The sequence below is a fragment of the Schistocerca piceifrons genome, chromosome 5 (assembly GCF_021461385.2).
Source record: "Schistocerca piceifrons isolate TAMUIC-IGC-003096 chromosome 5, iqSchPice1.1, whole genome shotgun sequence".
Classification (NCBI taxonomy): domain Eukaryota; kingdom Metazoa; phylum Arthropoda; class Insecta; order Orthoptera; family Acrididae; genus Schistocerca; species Schistocerca piceifrons.
The window spans coordinates 181,143,340-181,161,639 of NC_060142.1; the positions used below are offsets into that span (position 1 = coordinate 181,143,340).

General features: G+C 41.3%; 1 protein-coding gene across 3 annotated transcripts in view; it reads left to right on the forward strand.

Annotated features, from left to right (window-relative positions):
- The window catches only part of LOC124797986 (lachesin), an 871,202-nt gene that overhangs the window by 766,322 nt on the left and 86,580 nt on the right, over nucleotides 1–18,300 (forward strand). For all 3 annotated transcript variants that reach the window (XM_047261164.1, XM_047261165.1, XM_047261166.1), the window contains one exon: nucleotides 3,333–3,507. In XM_047261164.1, coding sequence (XP_047117120.1) covers nucleotides 3,333–3,507 — 175 coding nt within the window. The remainder of the gene's footprint in view (nucleotides 1–3,332; nucleotides 3,508–18,300) is intronic.

Genomic DNA, 18,300 nt, shown 5'->3' on the forward strand with positions numbered 1-18,300 from the left:
TGCGTCGGAGATTCTGTGTCCCAGTGCTCGTGCACAGATTGTAATACCACGTTCAAAGTCACTTAAATCTCGATAACCTGCCATTTTAGCATCAGTAACCGATCTAACAACTGTGCCAAACACTTGTTGTCTTACACAGGCGTTGCCGACCGCAGCGCCGTTTTCTGCCTGTTTGCATGTGACTGTATTTAAATACACATGCCTATACCAGTTTCTTTAGTACCTTAGTGTATGTTACATGTGGCGCTCCAATAGACATAAAAGTTCACGCGCTTATTCGTATGTAAAGTGTGTCAAAATTTCAAAGCAATCGACGATGAGCTCTCGAAGATATATGATTTTGAACAAGCGAACGTTTACATTTTTGTTTTTGTAGACTACTAACGAATTTTAGATTTGTTAGGCCATGATCAGCTGGTAGTTTTAACGCACGTATTCGTGTGTAAAGTGTGTCAAAATTTCAAAGCAATCGACGTTGAGCTCTCGAAGATATATGATTTTGAACAAGCGAACGTTTACATTTTTGTTTTTGTAGACTTCTAACGAACTTTAGATTTGTTAGGCCATAATCAGCTGGTAGTTTTTGTTTTCTCACGATGGAATAATAAATCTAAAATCGATTAGTAAGAGGAAAAATACGCATTGCTGTTGTTGTTCATCCTTATACACGGCGTCCCAGCAGGAATTATCAGTTCAAAATGGCTCTGAGCACTATGGGACTCAACTGCTGAGGTCATTAGTCCCCCAGAACTTAGAACTAGTTAAACCTAACTAACCTAAGGACAACACAAACATCCATGCCCGAGGCAGGATTCGAACCTGCGACCGTAGCGGTCTTGCGGTTCCAGACTGCAGCGCCTTTAACCGCACGGCCATTTCAGCCGGCTGAATTATCAGTATTCAGGTACATGATCGGAACGATCATTGAAGCAAAAATGTCTAATTAGCATGGGCTCTAAAATTCATAATTTAAGTGCAATAAGTAGTTCATCTAGTTCTATACTGTAAAACCTGTCGCTTCTACTGCGAGGTCTTTGGTTTCCATATTTTGATAGGTGGCAGTACATGCGAAAACAAGACTCTAAAGTACATATTTGAAGAAATAAGAGCACTCGTTGCTGTTCGCTACTGTGAAACACGTGTCTTCTACTAGACAAGTATTGATAGCTCGAAAGTTATGCATTTTAGAGCTGATGTCTACTAGACAATTTTTCCTTATTGTGGTCCATTAGCGCTTGTCGGTTGAAAGTATACAACAGTGCTGCGAGCTGTCAGGGATATTCTAATACCGTTTCGACTACAGTTACAATCCTACGACTGCAACAGAACTTTATTTTAAGGAGAAAATAAATGGTCAGTTACATCAGTAACAGAAAGCTTGGTCGTACCTTTTTTTTCAAGCAGAATCGGCCTTGACTGCACCAGATCTGGTTGCAGGATTCCGTGATTCTATGGTGTCGATGACGCGTAATGCTGGTACTTGCAGACGCTGCGCTGAAAATAAGGTCCCAAAATCAGTTAAAAATATGTTGCGGGTAATGATTAGAATTCTCTATTTTCGCAGATATTGTAGTGAACTTGATGTCGCGGGACTTCAGTAACAGTGTGTGCCCAATTTGAAATACTCCGCACTTAGGTAATTACGGAGTGCTGTACATTACTTTACGCAATGCCCTATTCCGGAACACCGGCGAAGCAGTTTCAGTTGCTTCATTGACAAGACACTGCTCTAGGCGTAATCAGATCAAAGCATAGTCCTCGAAGTGTTCAAGCCTCATATCGGGCACACACAATGTTTCACCAGGAGACCACCGATCTGCATCCATTGCGCAGGTGAGATCAGACTTAGTTTCCCCCGTATCAGTCACTGTCTCTCGCAGCCCACACTATACGGCACACAAAATTATTCAGATGTTTTATCCATGTCTATACACACGAAAGCCAACGTAGCAGCCGTGCCACAAGTCAATAATCAGCCTTCGTAGTTGTCACTGCTCTACCTCGTATTTGCTCAAAAAAGGTACTGACATTTATCATTTAACATGATGAATATATCAAAATAAAATAAGGAAAAATTATTCACACAGGATGTTCGGAAATTCCCGTTACAGACTTCTAGGACTTATACGGGGTAGTGAAGACATAGTATTTTGAATTGGAACCCATGTTGCGGTACGTTCTGTTTCCGTGCTACAACCATTTGAAAACACGTTGGTAACGCCACCACCATTTACAAGTAACTGATTTGGCGTGATTCATTATATAACTTGGTTTACAATTACACTCATTATAGCCAAAGCAATTTCTTCAAAATTCTCTTCAAATTGCTGCTGGGCAGCTTCTTCCAATTCGGGTGTGCGGCGTCTCCTTGGGGCACAACAGTCACACCTACACGGTGGAGGTATCCGTTTCTCGAAGCCGTTGCGTAATTGTGGCGAAAAGGGTATTCGATTGAGTCATACGTTGTCGAGAATGATCTTGATAAAGGCGACGAGCAGATTTTTCATTAACGTGAACTTTGCCATACAGATGGTGATGAGGTCCCATACTCCGAAGAGCGTAGGGAACGATGCAGGAGACCCGCATCGCCGACTAGGGAAGGTCGTAGCGGAGGTGGTTTGCCATTGCCTTCCTCCGACCGTAATGGAATGAAATGATGATGATGATGATGAAAACAACACAACAACACCCAGTCATCTGGAGGCAGAAAAATCCCTGACCCCGTCGGCAATAGAACCCGGGACCCCCTGAGCACGAAGCGAGAACGCTACCCCAAGACAACGAGTTGCGGACGCCATACAGAAGGATCATGTCGGTGTATTCTGCAAACTTAGCCATGTTGCTCTAACACTCACTGACACGTGAATGAGGTTGTTACCAGGTCAAATGACATTAGCCAATCCCGCGCATCCACCCTCCACAATGACTACCCTGTTGCATACCTACCTATCAAACATGTTTTCAAACAGCTGCAGCACGGAAACAGGACGTTTCCGGACATGGGTTCCTATTCAAAATATTATGAACTCATTCGCCTCTACAGGTCCAAGAAGTCTGTAACGGGAATTTCCAAACAACCTGTATATGCTCCCTACAGCTATAATTTAACAGTGCTGCTAGTTGCGGAGTAATGGTACTAGCGGAAAGGGTAGTTTTGGTTAAATTGTAGAGTTCGGTTGTTCAGCCAATAAAAATTGCGGTGTTCATATGAAGTGTCTCATAGTTGTTGCCTTTACACACGCAAGCATGGACCTATTATGAAGTCATCGTCAACGTACAGCAGCTGACAGTTACACCAGATTCGCCAGTAACGTACTGGGTTTCTGTTGCAGCTGATGTGGTACCAGGACAACCTGATGCTGGACCCCACGGAGCGCCGCTCCATGGAGACACGTGGCAACAAACACACGCTGACCATCCGAGACGTGCAGGCCACCGACTTCGGCAACTACAGCTGTGTCGCGGAAAACTCCCTCGGCCGCGCAAAGAAGTACATGGAACTCTCGGGTGAGTCTCTCTACTTGTTGTTCGACATACTTGCTCGTTTTGCCCTAGTTACATTACATCCTATGCTTAAATATGTCCTGAGATGAAGTATACTTGTTTACTCCCAAGGGACTCGATATTCTGAATACATTGTTTCGTTCACAAACAAGGCAAATGAGAGCTCAGCCTTACGTTAAATGCCAATACTTCCCGTTTTCGTCAGACCCAAATTAGACATAGGGTAAAATGTAAACATTGTGTCAAGTCATGCATATCCACTTATTATAGCAAGTAAATATCTATCACTGGTATGGTCTAAAAATTTTTCTGTCTTTATACCTACTGAAAAATATTGTAAGTGAAGAAGCAGTTTTACCTTTGGAATAATTCTATATCGCTATTTAAAAGAACTTTTTTCATATCGCCACATGGGCTGTGATCAGATAAACTATTATTATTGTGCAACTAGTTTCGACTTTTTTTCATCCCCTGGCAAACTGAACAGCTCAAAGCGGTATCAACCACGTCTGTGATTACAAAGTATGCTAACCAGACGGTTTACACTGTCTTCGCAAATCAGCCTGGTGTGCGACATGACACCATTGAACACCGAAACACAACTGAAATTGGACTCAGTGTGCCGTCTTTTTATGTACCAGGTAAGGAATGTAGAACCAATGTGTATAACGTGTAGCACTGAAGTTCACAGGCTCAGTATAAACCTGTTTTAATAGCTATATTACGTACAGTTTTAATGTATATTACAAGGGCTATTGTTTTTTCTACCTCAGATCGGCCGCGAGATTAAAATCACAGTGAAAATTCTGTGAAGCTTTTTGCAGATGTGTTGCTCGTCTGTCGCGTCACGTCGCACTTTCCAGTTCTGAGCACCTGGATGTCTAGGGCCATAGTATCTTCCGTCAAATATGAAATGCCTGCTGATGAGCTATGTCTGATTTTGTGCAGCCAACGTAACATAAGTGTCACGCATTTATTTCTTCATAACAGTATCGTGCATTTGAAAAAATATGGAGATTGACTGCAGCAAAATAACTTTTTATTTAAGAGATTCTATGTGGGTTATATAAAAAATATCTCTTATTGAAACTGTGGAACAGAAAAAAGTTTCAAAGCGTTCCATTCTAATGGAAATACCGTAATATCTTGTCGTCATAAAATTTGCCTATTCATTTTCGGTAGTTCAACGTAAGTGAAATTCAACTATCGTTGTTGATGGTTCAAAGGGGTTCCTCTCCTTAAGTCACAACTGTTAAGAAATTAAACAGAAAAATCAGAAAGCTGTATGCATGCCGCATTTGTTGTGTCTTGACAGAAAACAAACGTAAACATACTTTTATCAGTAATATTTTATTCGTTTAATAAAGAATCCGAAAGACTTCGCGTGTCAATTAATTACTGTGGATAAATTACAAAGATTAACCTTTAATCCTGTGCCCACCGCATCCCGGTCTTCTTGTGGTCGTTTATTCTCGTGACCACCGCTGCCAGCAGTCGTGCACAGTGGCTACATTCCTGCCAAGTGTTTCTGCAATATCGCAAAAGTAACATCCGGATTCTCGGAGACCTATTACACGACCCCGTTCAAACTCAGAGAACCGTTCATAATGGCGACTTCTTTGTCTTAAAGGCATTCTTGACTAACATCAGCTCATACGTCCATTCTCAAAGGTAATCAACGCTTTCTACCGTTACAGCCCGTATATCAAGCAAACCTGATTTGCATCCTCGTAGTGGTGCTTCTAGGACAACGCTTATGCGAATAGCCCGAAATTTGAATAGAGGTCATCATTCAGATGCAGGTGCACGCCTACCTACTTTCGTTTGTCTTCTAGTTGGTGGATTTTTTTTCCGCCAGTGTAAAATTTCGTGTGAGAAATGGAAGCTACCTTGCAGCTGCAGCAAGAATAAGGGAGATCTTAACGCATCTCTCTCTACTGACATAACTCTATTTAAAGCATAATTTCTGAACGAAATTGTTGAGCTTCTGCTGAATCATAATTTGAAGCGTCTATTAACGGCATGTTAGATTCTTAAGCTGATAATCGTTGCAGTGATTCAGTTTTCTTGATAACTTTTGTAGTGTTACAAATACGCACGCCTGAAATAATGGTTAACACCTAGTCATAGTTAGACATGTGCTCTTAAGCTGATAATCGTTGCAGTGATTCAGTTTTCTTGATAACTTTTGTAGTGTTACAAATACGCACGCCTGAAATAATGGTTAACACCTAGTCATAGTTAGACATGTGCATATTTTGTTACTTATTCGGCCTACAGAGGGTTTCTTTTAGCGGCTTACCCTTGTTATCTCAAAGCACATGAATGAACTGAAGAAATGTTTGCAAAGTAAGACAAGTGTGGACTGGTGAAACGCTCATGGACTCCGACGGAAGACAGGTGACTGTGAACACTTCAGGACGGGCAGGCGAGAATTACTTTTGCTGTGGTAGAATATTAACAAGACATTGATTAACTGTTAGTCAGGCAGAAAGACTGATGACGTACGATTATAAAAGGCGCTCTCGATGTATCTCCTTTTACGCTAAATTGATCGAAAGAGCCGGGAGAAAGCAATCGGCACAATGGCAGCTGCTGTCAGACGTAGGAGACGCTCTTTTCGTTTTTGGGCTCCAAGAAGTCAGTTAGTTATTTGTCACTGAGAGGCGTAGCGACCACAACACCTTTGAGACTTCCGTTCACCGTCAAGCTAGACGGCAGGTACTAGGGCAACAGGTTCTGGCAATAACAATGAATTATTCGCGCGTACCATTCGGGAATCTAGTTAACTTTCATAGCTCGGCTTGACAGCAGCCTCAGTGGTAAATGAATGAAATATTGTCGCTCGCTTCGCCAGACACTTCCGTTCTATCGACCGCTCGATGGTTTTGGGCTAGACACATCGCGTCGATTGCCGTCGGATAGCTCCGACCGCTATCCCTGCCAAGGAACATTACCATAAAGTCGATAGCAGAGTGCCCTGGCTGCGAAGAGGATTTTCCAACGACTGGAGTAATATATTTTCCAGTCGACTGGAGCCTTACGATGGCAGCCATATTCTGGATGTATTCGGAGAGCCTAGTAAAATTTTCGTGCTACCGTTCTTTCACGACTTTGCGGTACGAACATATTCATGTCAGTAATTTCTTATGTGTCTCAACATTTTTAATTAAAAGTAATACAGTGACTGTTATTACATTTCTGTAGGTGGATTAAGAGATATGTTGGGGGAATATGACCAAAATAATCTTTCAATGATATGGTTCTTTAGCAAGACTCATACTACTCTTCGCTTGCTCTGACTCTACTTCATGTAGAGTGCTTTATCTGAAAACTACCTTGAGCAGTTAAACAGAGAACCGACTCGTGGCGATACATATTAGACCCTCTGGTGACAAACAGATCCGAACTATTTGAAACAGTTAACGCAGAACAGGGAATCAGCGATCATAAAGCGGTTACTGCATCGATGATTTCAGCCGTAAATAGAAATATTAAAAAAGGTAGGAAGATTTTTCTGTTTAGCAAAAGTGACAAAAAGCAGATTACAGGGTACCTGACAGCTCAACACAAAAGTTTTGTCTCAAGTACAGATAGTGTTGAGGATCAGTGGACAAAGTTCAAAACGATCGTACAATATGCGTTAGATGAGTATATGCCAAGCAAGATCGTAAGAGATGGAAAAGAGCCACCGTGGTACAACAAACGAGTTAGAAAACTGCTGCGGAAGTAAAGGGAACTTCACAGCAAACATAAACATAGTCAAAGCCTAGCAGACAAACAAAAATTACGCGAAGCGAAATATAGTGTGATGAGGGCTATGCGAGAGACGTTCAATGAATTCGAAAGTAAAGTTCTATGTACTGACTTGGCAGAAAATCCTAAGAAATTTTGGTCTTATGTCAAAGCGGTAGGTGGATCAAAACAAAATATCCAGACACTCTGTGACCAAGATGGTACTGAAACAGAGGATGACAGACTAAAGGCCGAAATACTAAGTGTATTTTCCAAAGCTGTTTCACAGAGGAAGACTGCACTGTAGTTCCTTCTCTAGATTGTCGTACAGATGACAAAATGGTAGATATCGAAATAGACGACAGAGGTATAGAGAAACAATTAAAATCGCTCAAAAGAGGAAATGCCGCTGGACCTGATGGGATACCAGTTGGATTTTACACAGAGTACGCGAAGGAACTTGCCGCCCTTCATGCAGCGGTGTACCGTAGGTCTCTAGAAGAGCGTAGCGTTCCCAAGGATTCGAAAAGGGCACAGGTCATCCCCGTTTTCTAGAAGGGCCGTCGAACAGAAGTGCAGAACTATAGACCTATATCTCTAACGTCGATCAGTTGTAGAATTTTGGGACGCGTATTATGTTCGAGTATAATGACTTTTCTGGAGACTAGAAATCTACTCTGTAGGAATCAGCATGGATTTCGAAAAAGATGGTCGTGTGAAACCCAGCTCGAGCTATTCGTCCACGAGACTCAGAGGGCCATAGACACGGGTTCACAGGTAGATGCAGTGTTTCTTGACTTCAGCAAGACGTTCGATACAGTTCCCCAAAGCCGTTTAATGAACAAAGTAAGAGCATATGGACTATCAGACCAATTGTGTGATTGGATTGAAGAGTTCCTAGATAACAGAGCGCAGCATGGCATTCTCAATTGAGAGAAGTCTTCCGAAGTAAGAGTGATTTCAGGTGCGCCGCAGGGGAGTGTCATAGGACCGTTGCAACTCACAATATACATAAATGACCTTTTGGATGACATCGGAAGTTCACTGAGGTTTTTTGCAGATGATGCTGTGGTGTATCGAGAGGTTGCAACAATGGAAAATTGTACTGAAATGCAGGAGGATCTGCAGCGAATTGACGCATAGTGCAGGGAATGGCAATTGAATCTCAATGTAGACAAGTGTAATGTGCTGCGAATGCATAGAAAGATAGATCCCTTATCATTTAGCTACAAAATTGCAGGTCAGCAATTGGAAGCAATTAATTCCATAAATTATCTGGAAGTACGCATTAGGAGTGATTTAAAATGGAATGATCATATAAAGTTGATCGTTGGTAAAGCAGATGCCAGACTGAGATTCATTGGAAGAATCCTAAGGAAATGCAATCCGAAAACAAAGGAAGTAGGTTACAGTACGCTTGTTCGCCCACTGCTTGAATACTGCTCAGCAGTGTGGGATCCATACCAGATAGGGTTGATAGAAGAGATAGAGAAGATCCAACGGAGAGCAGCGCGCTTCGTTACAGGATCATTTAGTAATCGCGAAAGCGTTACGGAGATGATAGATAAACTCCAGTGGAAGACTCTGCAGGAGAGACGCTCAGTAGCTCGGTACGGGCTTTTGTTAAAGTTTCGAGAACATACCTTCACCGAAGAGCCAAGCAGTATATTGCTCCCTTCTACGTATATCTCGCGAAGAGACCATAAGGGTAAAATCAGAGAGATTACAGCCCACACAGGAGCATACCGACAATCCTTCTTTCCACGAACAATACGAGACTGGAATAGAAGGGAGAACCGATAGAGGTACTCAAGGTACCCTCCGCCACACACCGTCAGATGGCTTGCGGAGTATGGATGTAGATGTAGATGTGAGTCTACTTAAGCACTGGTTATTTATGAACGACATTGAAGAAAGCCCGACAAATGTTCTATAAAATCACTTCTCTAGACATTAGAAAAGGATATGGACACATTTGAACGATGGTCAAAATCAAGAATATTTTTTCATCAGGAAAAGTGAGTGAGGTAGAACAATGACGTTGACAGCATTTTTAAGGCAGACATTACTTCAGCACACATCCCAATGGTCTCTATGGTGACATGTTAGTGTTGTTAGAAAATGTATGGAAAGCATGTATGGGTGTTGCAGGGAAGTAATGCTGACGACCAATTGTGAAGAAAAAAAAATCGATACGTTGAATCGTTTCTGAGTTTTTAGCATTGACGTTAGGCAATCGTGTCGCAGGTTTCTCATTATACCACAACGAATTTAACCAATTCCTGGAGAGATATTCGCAGAAGTTTTCATAGCTACTTCCAACTCATGTGTAATGAATGTAGTTGATGGAGAATGACAGTAGTCTGTTTCACGTGGAAAAGCCGTGGGGGCTTCAGTGTAAGGTTGAGTAGCGACTGTTGTCACGAATTCTTGTAATATTTTGGTGACCGTCGAATCCTGTTGGGAAGACAAAGCGCGTTCGCGGTAACTCATGATTAGGGCCCGGATTTTAATTACATAAAAAACAGTGAAATATGCAAGCATTTATGACCTAAAACTTTCATAAATACGACCTTGAAAATAAAATATGACTTAATAGAAGTTTATTTAAAGCATTCTTCTGTGTTTATTTAATTTTTTAATCACAATAAAGTAATACAAAATTCACTTCTCAAAATATTGTAAGTATAGTTCTTTCTTTCTGTAGGGTTTGTGGCTAATTTGCACCTATTTTTTGAATGTCTGAATGTTTTATTTTCTAAAAACAAAGTACAGTGAAAAGATCATCTATCGAAACAGTAAAACAATGTTTTTATTTCTACATAGTATTTAAAGCGTTTTACATTATTTAATACCGTATGTCAATCTTCAGTATCTGCAAAGTTGCACTAGATCACAAGGTGCATTTTCAGGTTTTCCATAGTCAAAGATCTACGGTTGTCGCTGAGGTTAGTTTTGTACCTGGAAAAGCTCCTCTCCACTTTACAAGACGTCACTAGAGCGTACTTAAAGGCAGTCAGGTCACTGGAGTTCAGCTTTGTTTCAGTATCTTCAAATGTTGAGGCATTCCCTGATAGACTGTCACTAATTTTGCACATTGTAGAATACCCAGCATTCCGTTGGAGAACACTTTGCAATTAGGTTTTCACTTTGTCAACCAGATGACCACGAGTTCGACCCAACTCACTCTGCACATCGGCAACTCTGTGCAACGCATGTGCAAGGCAAGTGGCGTACACCACATTGGGGTAGAGAATCTGAAGCCATTTGGCTGCTTTAGCCATATATGAAGCACCATCAGTTACAAGCAGCAAAACGTTGTCTATTTTCACACCATCGGGCCAAAGTAGCTGCAGAGAGTAGTAAAACAAAATAGCAATCGTCGAATTGCTTACTCTATCGAGAGCTTCACACGTTAGTAGGAATATATCTCCAGGGCCATCAACTTTTAGAGCACCATCAACAACATTTACAATATATCGCCCACTAATATCCGTAGTTTCATCTATCGACAGCCAGATCTTTTGCTCAGCAATAGTAATTCGTATTTTGTTGAGCACATCATTGTGGCACACGGATAAATGATTCTCAGTGTAGATTCATCTGGAACTGGATGTGTTGTGTACTTCTCCAAGAACCGTCTGAAGCGTGGATTCTTCAGCTTTTCCAATGGGATGTTGAAGGACACCATCATCTCACACAAATCTTTGCAAAATTATTGCACGGTTGACGATTGACCTGTCTGTTCAAATAACAGCGTTTGCCTGCTGTTACTTTCAGCACTTCGTTTCACACAGCTGTTGTGTTTAGCGGTATTAGAGTGTTGTTGCACATTAAAGCGCTTTTCTGCACTAACTTTATCGTCACACAGTTTACAAAATAATATTTTCCCATCCGTACTAAAGAACGTCTCTCCAAATTCTCGAACATATCGTCGGAGCTTCACGCTGTCGGAGCACTTCGCTTTGGGCATATTGAACAAGGCAAAGCCTGTATTCAAACTGGTTACTGGGAGCACCTGTGCGGCTGCGATGATTATTACGGCAGAAGCCGCCTTTATTGGCTCTGAGAGCGTAATGTCGAATCTGCGCAACAATGTTTTATGTTCGCGAAACGACTGTTGTGGTACACCGATTTTCTGCTACAGTCCTGAGAAATAAAGCTGTTTACTAATTTATCTGTTTATCTTTATATATAGCATGTTAAATATTGTCTCATGAGCAACATATTCATTTTCTTATTTGTGTGTCGCGTAAGATACGAGAAAAACGGTATATGCATTTTTGGCAAAAGTTAGCCGCAATGTGACCTATTACTAAAATTTGTTGAAATATGAGCTTATATGCACAATCAAAATACATTTTTCGACACTAAAGTGCCTTGATTTGTGTATAAATTGTTCTAAAATTCACCCTATAGTTCAGAAAAAAATATGACTTGTCATTAAAATCCGGGCCCTACTCATGATCGTGTGGTGTCATTTGACTGCAGTGCAGTTTCGGGTTATAATTTTCTCCGGATCTGGAAGATTCGGGATGATAATATCGTACGATACGCTGTAGAATAAATGCAACTATAGAGCTTCTTTAAAGAATCGATACTTACGAACGCAGTGTCTTCTTATTTTGTACCGTTCACACCTCCTAAATTCTTTTCGCTCTAAAGAGAACTGCAATTTACGTATAAATCTGCATGTGTTTGTGACTGCGTATATATTTGCGTTTCAGCTAAGTGTGTGTGTGTGTGTGTGTGTGTGTGCATTTGTCAATACAGCGGGAGCAGCGCGTACGTCAATACGTGTTTCAATATGTACCGACACTATCACCAAAATAATTGGACGTCGGCTGATGGAACGGCCGACCGTACCCATCTGTCGATGATTAATGAACGCCACGGCGTATCGTATTATGCTGCTCGTGTAGACGTCATGTTGATGTATGCCCGGTGTTCGGCAGTGGTACTAGTAGGGGCTTCGGCGACAATAATAACTCTCGCTTAGCGAACGCTCACGCTGGCAGTGGCATTTTTTTCGTTGCTCCCGTGTACGGACTTCCGACAATGTCCGGGGTTCGTTCCGTTAACTAGCCTCCGAGGAATGCTACCGAGGGGAAGCGGGAGCGCGGAGGGGGAGAGGGGGGAATGACTGCAGTCACGAAATGATTAACGGTCCGCACGTCATCAGTCACTCCGATACAATCTGATCAAGAATTTGAAAGAGTGCCTTTGTGTAGGCCGATGTCGACCGTTAATGAAAAGTAACAGAAAATGTAAAAGACGCTGCTGCTAGCATTTAGATAGCACTTGTTCGAATAGTGAAAAACAATTCATTACAGGCTTGTCAAATGAAGGAAAATGATCCGTTTACTCTCTGAGAGGTGAAAATATTCGATTATCAAACAGAGAAAATAGTGTTACACTCCAAATAAAATGGTGGACACGTAAATAGCTTACTTCCAGAATTAGTTCTTCATTCTTCCGCTTCGTCTGTTAACTAGGACCGGAAGTTTTGGAGTCACTTTTCTCGAACTCTACTCTGCAGTGAAAGAAAGCCGTCAACGCCTCGTAATTTGGTGGTGACGGATTTTTGTCTCATCTGTGATATGGATATGTGATTGAAATGGTTGTACTTTCCGACATAGTTCAAGGATACCATGTGACGATAACGAAATGCTCTAAATATAAAATCGATCTGAAATGACAGTCTCTGAAGATGTGTGTTCGCTCACGGATGAACGAAAGGCTCGAGTTAATGCCGTTCTCTGGGTGACAGAGGCTATAAGAATGACTGTTGGGGTTAAGGTGTGCCAAAGCAAAGACGAAAGTGTCTTTCGCATGATGTTTCGCTGCCAAGTAACATAGCTCGATGATATTTGGGTAATACATAGGAAAAACTCGTACAGTATGGTACAGAAGGTAACTGAAAGAAATACTCAACGAGTCAAACAAATATGATACTTCCACTCCAATAAGTAACTGAAAGAAATACTCAACGGGTCAAACAAATATGATACTTCGACTCAAAGACAATAACTGCACTTGAGTCTCTGTAAGGCCATCTTTATACAGGATGGGTGCGAGACATAGGCTATTCAATATAAAATGTCTAGCGAAAACTCTTTAAGCTGACTAAATATCTAGTTTTATTTTATTTCTGCTACCGGGTTGTGTTTGTCTGATTATTAAAATTCATTAACATAAATACCCGGTTATGACTTACTACTGATGTTTGCGACGCTTTCATGTGTACTGTTAGTATGACATACCACTACACGAAAGATACATAATGGCAGCAACTACTGGATGGTCCTTGATGCATGTGGGCGTGTTGTAATGTCTCCGCAACGCGACCCACATGCGCTAGATGAGATTTAAGTCGGGGGAACGGGCAGGTCACTCCATTGGCCCAATATCTTCTTGTCCCCGTCTTCCATCTGCGATGTTGGATGCAGTCGCCCATTGTCAGCCATATAAATTAAGTCATCGGCTAATGCCTTTCTGAAAAGAAGCACATGGGGAAGGCATACAGTGTCAGAACAACGCAGACCGGTGAGTATAACGTATTCAAAGATTTGTAGGCCACCCATGCAATATTATCCGTCCCCACACCGTAACACCTGGACCACCAAAACGATCATCTTCAACAATATTCCTAGGAGATTTACGTGTTCCCAGTTCCAACCAAATCTGAATCATTACAGACTAAAATCGACCGCACATCTCGTTGGTTCAGTCCCACCCATGCCCGAGGGAGGACTCGAACCTTTGACGGGGGAAGCCACACGGACCGTGACAAAGCGCCCCTCAGACCGCGCGGCTACCCCGCGGGCTGTGGATCCTGAGACTGAGTGCGTTGCAGACTTGTTAAATGTGGCTGCAATTGCCCCCGCTGCTTGATCTCGGTCCTTTCTTCAGTGTTGCGCAATCTAGCGGTTATCTGCTGCGGTAACTGACAGTGATCGACCGACTCTTCTTCTTCTAGAAGCTGTTCGGAACGCTTCCCATTCACGTGAAACACGCTGTGACCAATATGAAATTCCTCGGCTACACTCTTATTTCACCCATCTTCCAGTTTCCCGGTGATTCATCCCCTTATGAAGTCATCTGAACGTTGTCTCCAGGCGTTGATGGAATGAAGAACAACACCACAGTGCACCGTAACTGATCGTTGACTGACAAAAATCGTCTTTGCCCTTTCCTCCAACTGCCTCGTGTCGCGGGTTCAGCCCCACTTCGCGGTGTGGCCATGCTGACCTCACGCCATGTGGCGCTCAGCTTTCTTTGCATGACTGGGGGGGCTCTGGTGACAAGCTCCCGCACTTTCATGCATTTACCCCCGAGAAGTAAATATGTTATGTTATTTTATCAATATTGTCCTTATATTTACTACCGTCTGCGATTATGTGAACATATGCAGGTATAATAAAATTATTGACAACTGTCTGTTGGTCAACGTTCTCAATGTGGTCTAGAACAAAACGAAAATCGTCCTGACGTCACACTAAGAACCTTTCTGTGCTTGCAGCGATCGAACATAGGGTATTGTTACATCTGATTAATTGCATATTTATTACCTTTACGTGTATTAGTGTCTCATTGTGTTGCCGTAATCCGATGTAAGGAAGTTGGCATTTGTCAGTGAATGCGCCGGGCTGATAACGCCCACAATACAACTATGGGAGCTGCACTGCGTTGGCGCTTCGGCTGCGCAAAGCAGTGTGTGTGCTACCTTTCAAGTAGTGGACTTCTTCAGACCGAGTAATTTGTCTACAACAAGGAAAAAAGCAATATTCCGACCACAATTAATACTAGAAAAAGATTTTTCACATGCTTAGAAACACTGCAAACAATACTACATGTGAATTTCAGAACTTTTACATTTTTTTCTTTTTATCTTTTTTTACAAGTTAAATATTGACTTAATTGCAATAAAATGCTGATTTCCGAAGATTAGGATTGGCGAGGGCAAAGGAACACTCGGGCAAAGATACGAATCTCGTGTTCTTCCTACTTGTGAATGTAGTGTGGTAGCCCTGTATCTTCAACAGAGGTTTTTTATGGTGGAAGAGACAGATGTATCGTGTTAGAGTTTTGCGCTTTGAAGTTTTCGAGACGTGAGGGTCTTCCGATCAAAGTATTTACCACGTAATCGACGGCTGTCTGCTATGAAAAAATTCCAAGGAATTAGCAATACCTGCTATACAGGCACAGGGTCGTCTTAACGGTACTGGGCGCCGGGAAAAAAAAACCAACTTCATTTAATTTCTATGTTCCATTTTTTTTTATTTAGTGCCTACTGTAAGAAAAGTTTCTTACATTTTAAAACATGAAGTTCAATTTATCTGGCTTTTGGGTCAGTAAAGTTTTTAATGATATCGTTTGTTTTGAAAGCTACTTTCTCTTCGATACTTTTCTTTAAGATAGCCAAATTTCTCAGTCTCTCTTGGGTCGTGGTTGATCCTAAATAGTTTTTTTATAATTTTTGCCTTTGAAAATGACCTTTCGTCTTTTGCTACCCTCACAGGAAGTGTTAAATACACTATGTGATCTAAAGTATCAGGACACCTGACTGAAAATGAGTTACAACTACGTGGCGCCTTCTATTGGTAATGCTGGAATTCATTACTGTGTAGGCCCACCCTTAGCCTTGTTGACAGGTTCCACTCTCGCACGCGTACGTTCAATCAGGTGCTGGAAGGTTTCTTGGGGAATGGTAGCCCGTTCTTCACGGAGTGCTGCACTGAGGAGAGGTATCGATATCGATCTGTCAGGCCTGTCACGAAGACGGCTCTCCAAAACAACCCAAAGGTCTTCTATAGGAGTCAGGTCAGGACTCTGTGCAGGCCAGTCCTTTACGGGGATGTTATTGTCGTGTAACCACTCAGTCACCGGCCGTGCATAATAAACAGGTCCTCGATCGTGTTGAAAGATGCAATCGCCAACCCCGAATTGCTCTTCAACAGTGACAAGGATGAAGGTGCTTAAAACATGAATGTAGGCCTGTGCTGTGAGAATGGCACGCAAAACAACAAGGGATGCAAGTTCCCTGCATGGCAGACACGACCACTCCATAACACCACGGCCTCTGTACACCGTACGTGCCCCTTCACGTTTCCACTTCAATATCGCATCAGAAACAATGAACCTATGGATGTTTAAGTGTGTGGAATTCTCACTTACAGACGTATGACACAAGTGACACCCAATCACCTGACCACGTTCGAAGTCCGTGAGTTCCGCAGAGCGTCCCATTATGCTCTCTCGCGATGCCTAATGACTTCCGAGGTCGCCGACATGGAGTACTTGTTAGTAGGTGGTAGCACAATGCAATTTATATGAAAAATGTATGTTTCTGGGTAAGTCCGGATACTTTTGATCACATAGTGTATATGCTTAAAGATGATGAAACATTTGGAAACACAAATATTAAATTACTGTAATAAATATAGGTTGAGACATCGTGTTTTTCTTCGGTCTCTCTCCAGTTCCCTCTATCTTTCAATGTTTTACAAAAATGAAAACCTGTTCTGTTCTGTTCTGTTAACAAATCGAATTTTTCATTTAATTGTAACATCATTGTGACAAGCAACAATAAAATAAAAATTTATTTTAATTTTCGTTTTTGTGTGTAATATAGTGTCCCCCACAGCTTTGTGATTAAAATATCGTTTCCGAGGACGTGGACGAGCAGTTGCTGTGAATTCAGGTTGACATTCTAAATCTTCAGCAGTTAAATCTGAATCAACTAGTAGTTGCCCAAATGCACTGTCTATGTGGTATACGCCTAAATCTTTTTTGACCAGATCGATCGTTTGGACTGCCTATGAAAGGATAGTGTCTGACCTTTGCAGAGTTTCGCTTCCAGTATTAATTTTTGATAAAACCTTTTACCATATTACAACTGACTGTATGAACCTTTAAATATTTAGTTTTGACGTCTATGAACTAGTCATGTTTCTCGCGTCACTGTCGTACTTGTCACTGACAATAAAAGAATATGATGCATCGTAAATTTTATCCATATTTCAGCGAAGGTCTCTTAAAGGATCAATTCCACATTTCCATCGTGTGTTAGAAAGAGGCTTTAATGTCGAAATAGGTATTTGATTCTTAATGTCATCCCAACGTGAAACTGATGTCGAAAAAAAAGTATATTTCGTGACCAATGTAATAAAAATTGAGATTTGCAATGAGCTTCTGGCGCCATCATTTACTACCAAACTGAGAGTATGAGCCGCACATGGAACGTAAAAATCAAGAGAATTTATTTCTCATTTTCTTCTGGAGGTCTATATTTTCCGTCACATGTTTTCCCCATTATCATATTCTCAGCCTCGTAAATCTTCTAGTTCAGTATTTCATGATATTAAGAAATCCAACAAATAGGTTGATAACCTTCGTCTAGTAGTATCAGTTACAGGTAAAAAGCTAAAAAAAATTAGCTCAACAAGTTTTTTTGACAGGTTAAAATAAACGAACCGTACCACAACCGTAAGTCGTTTTATGTGTGAAATGTCAGGCTGCAATCTAGAATCACACAATAGCATTAAGACTGTTTTAAAAGGTCAACTATAGTAGTTTTAATTTTTTCAGAAAGTAAATTAATTCATTCGTTTTGAATATTATGGTCAAGATAATGGAGAAAGCGTTGCTGAGACGTTTGAATTCCTAGGATCTGTTCTGACAGTATATTTTCAAAGTTAGGAGTTTATTCAACTAACTTTAAAAAATTTCCATTACTTGATTCGAATAATTTTTCAGTAGATCCTCCAAAACCTAACTTTTGACCAGCCAAAAACTCGATGATCATTCTCTCCAAAACGACCTTGCAACTTCTTTTGCTCGCAATCTGTTTGAGGTTGATTGACAGAGTCTACTGTTTGACCTTTTAGTAAGTTATTTTTTAGATCTAAAATTTTTTTATGGAAAGTATGTGACCTGAACTCATTTCATGCCTTCCTAAATTTCTTTATAAATACCCCCCATATTTAAAACCAATCTGACCTTTAAAAGCAATGATGTTTCTATTAAAAAGCTTACTGAATCTGTGGTTTTTGAACAAAC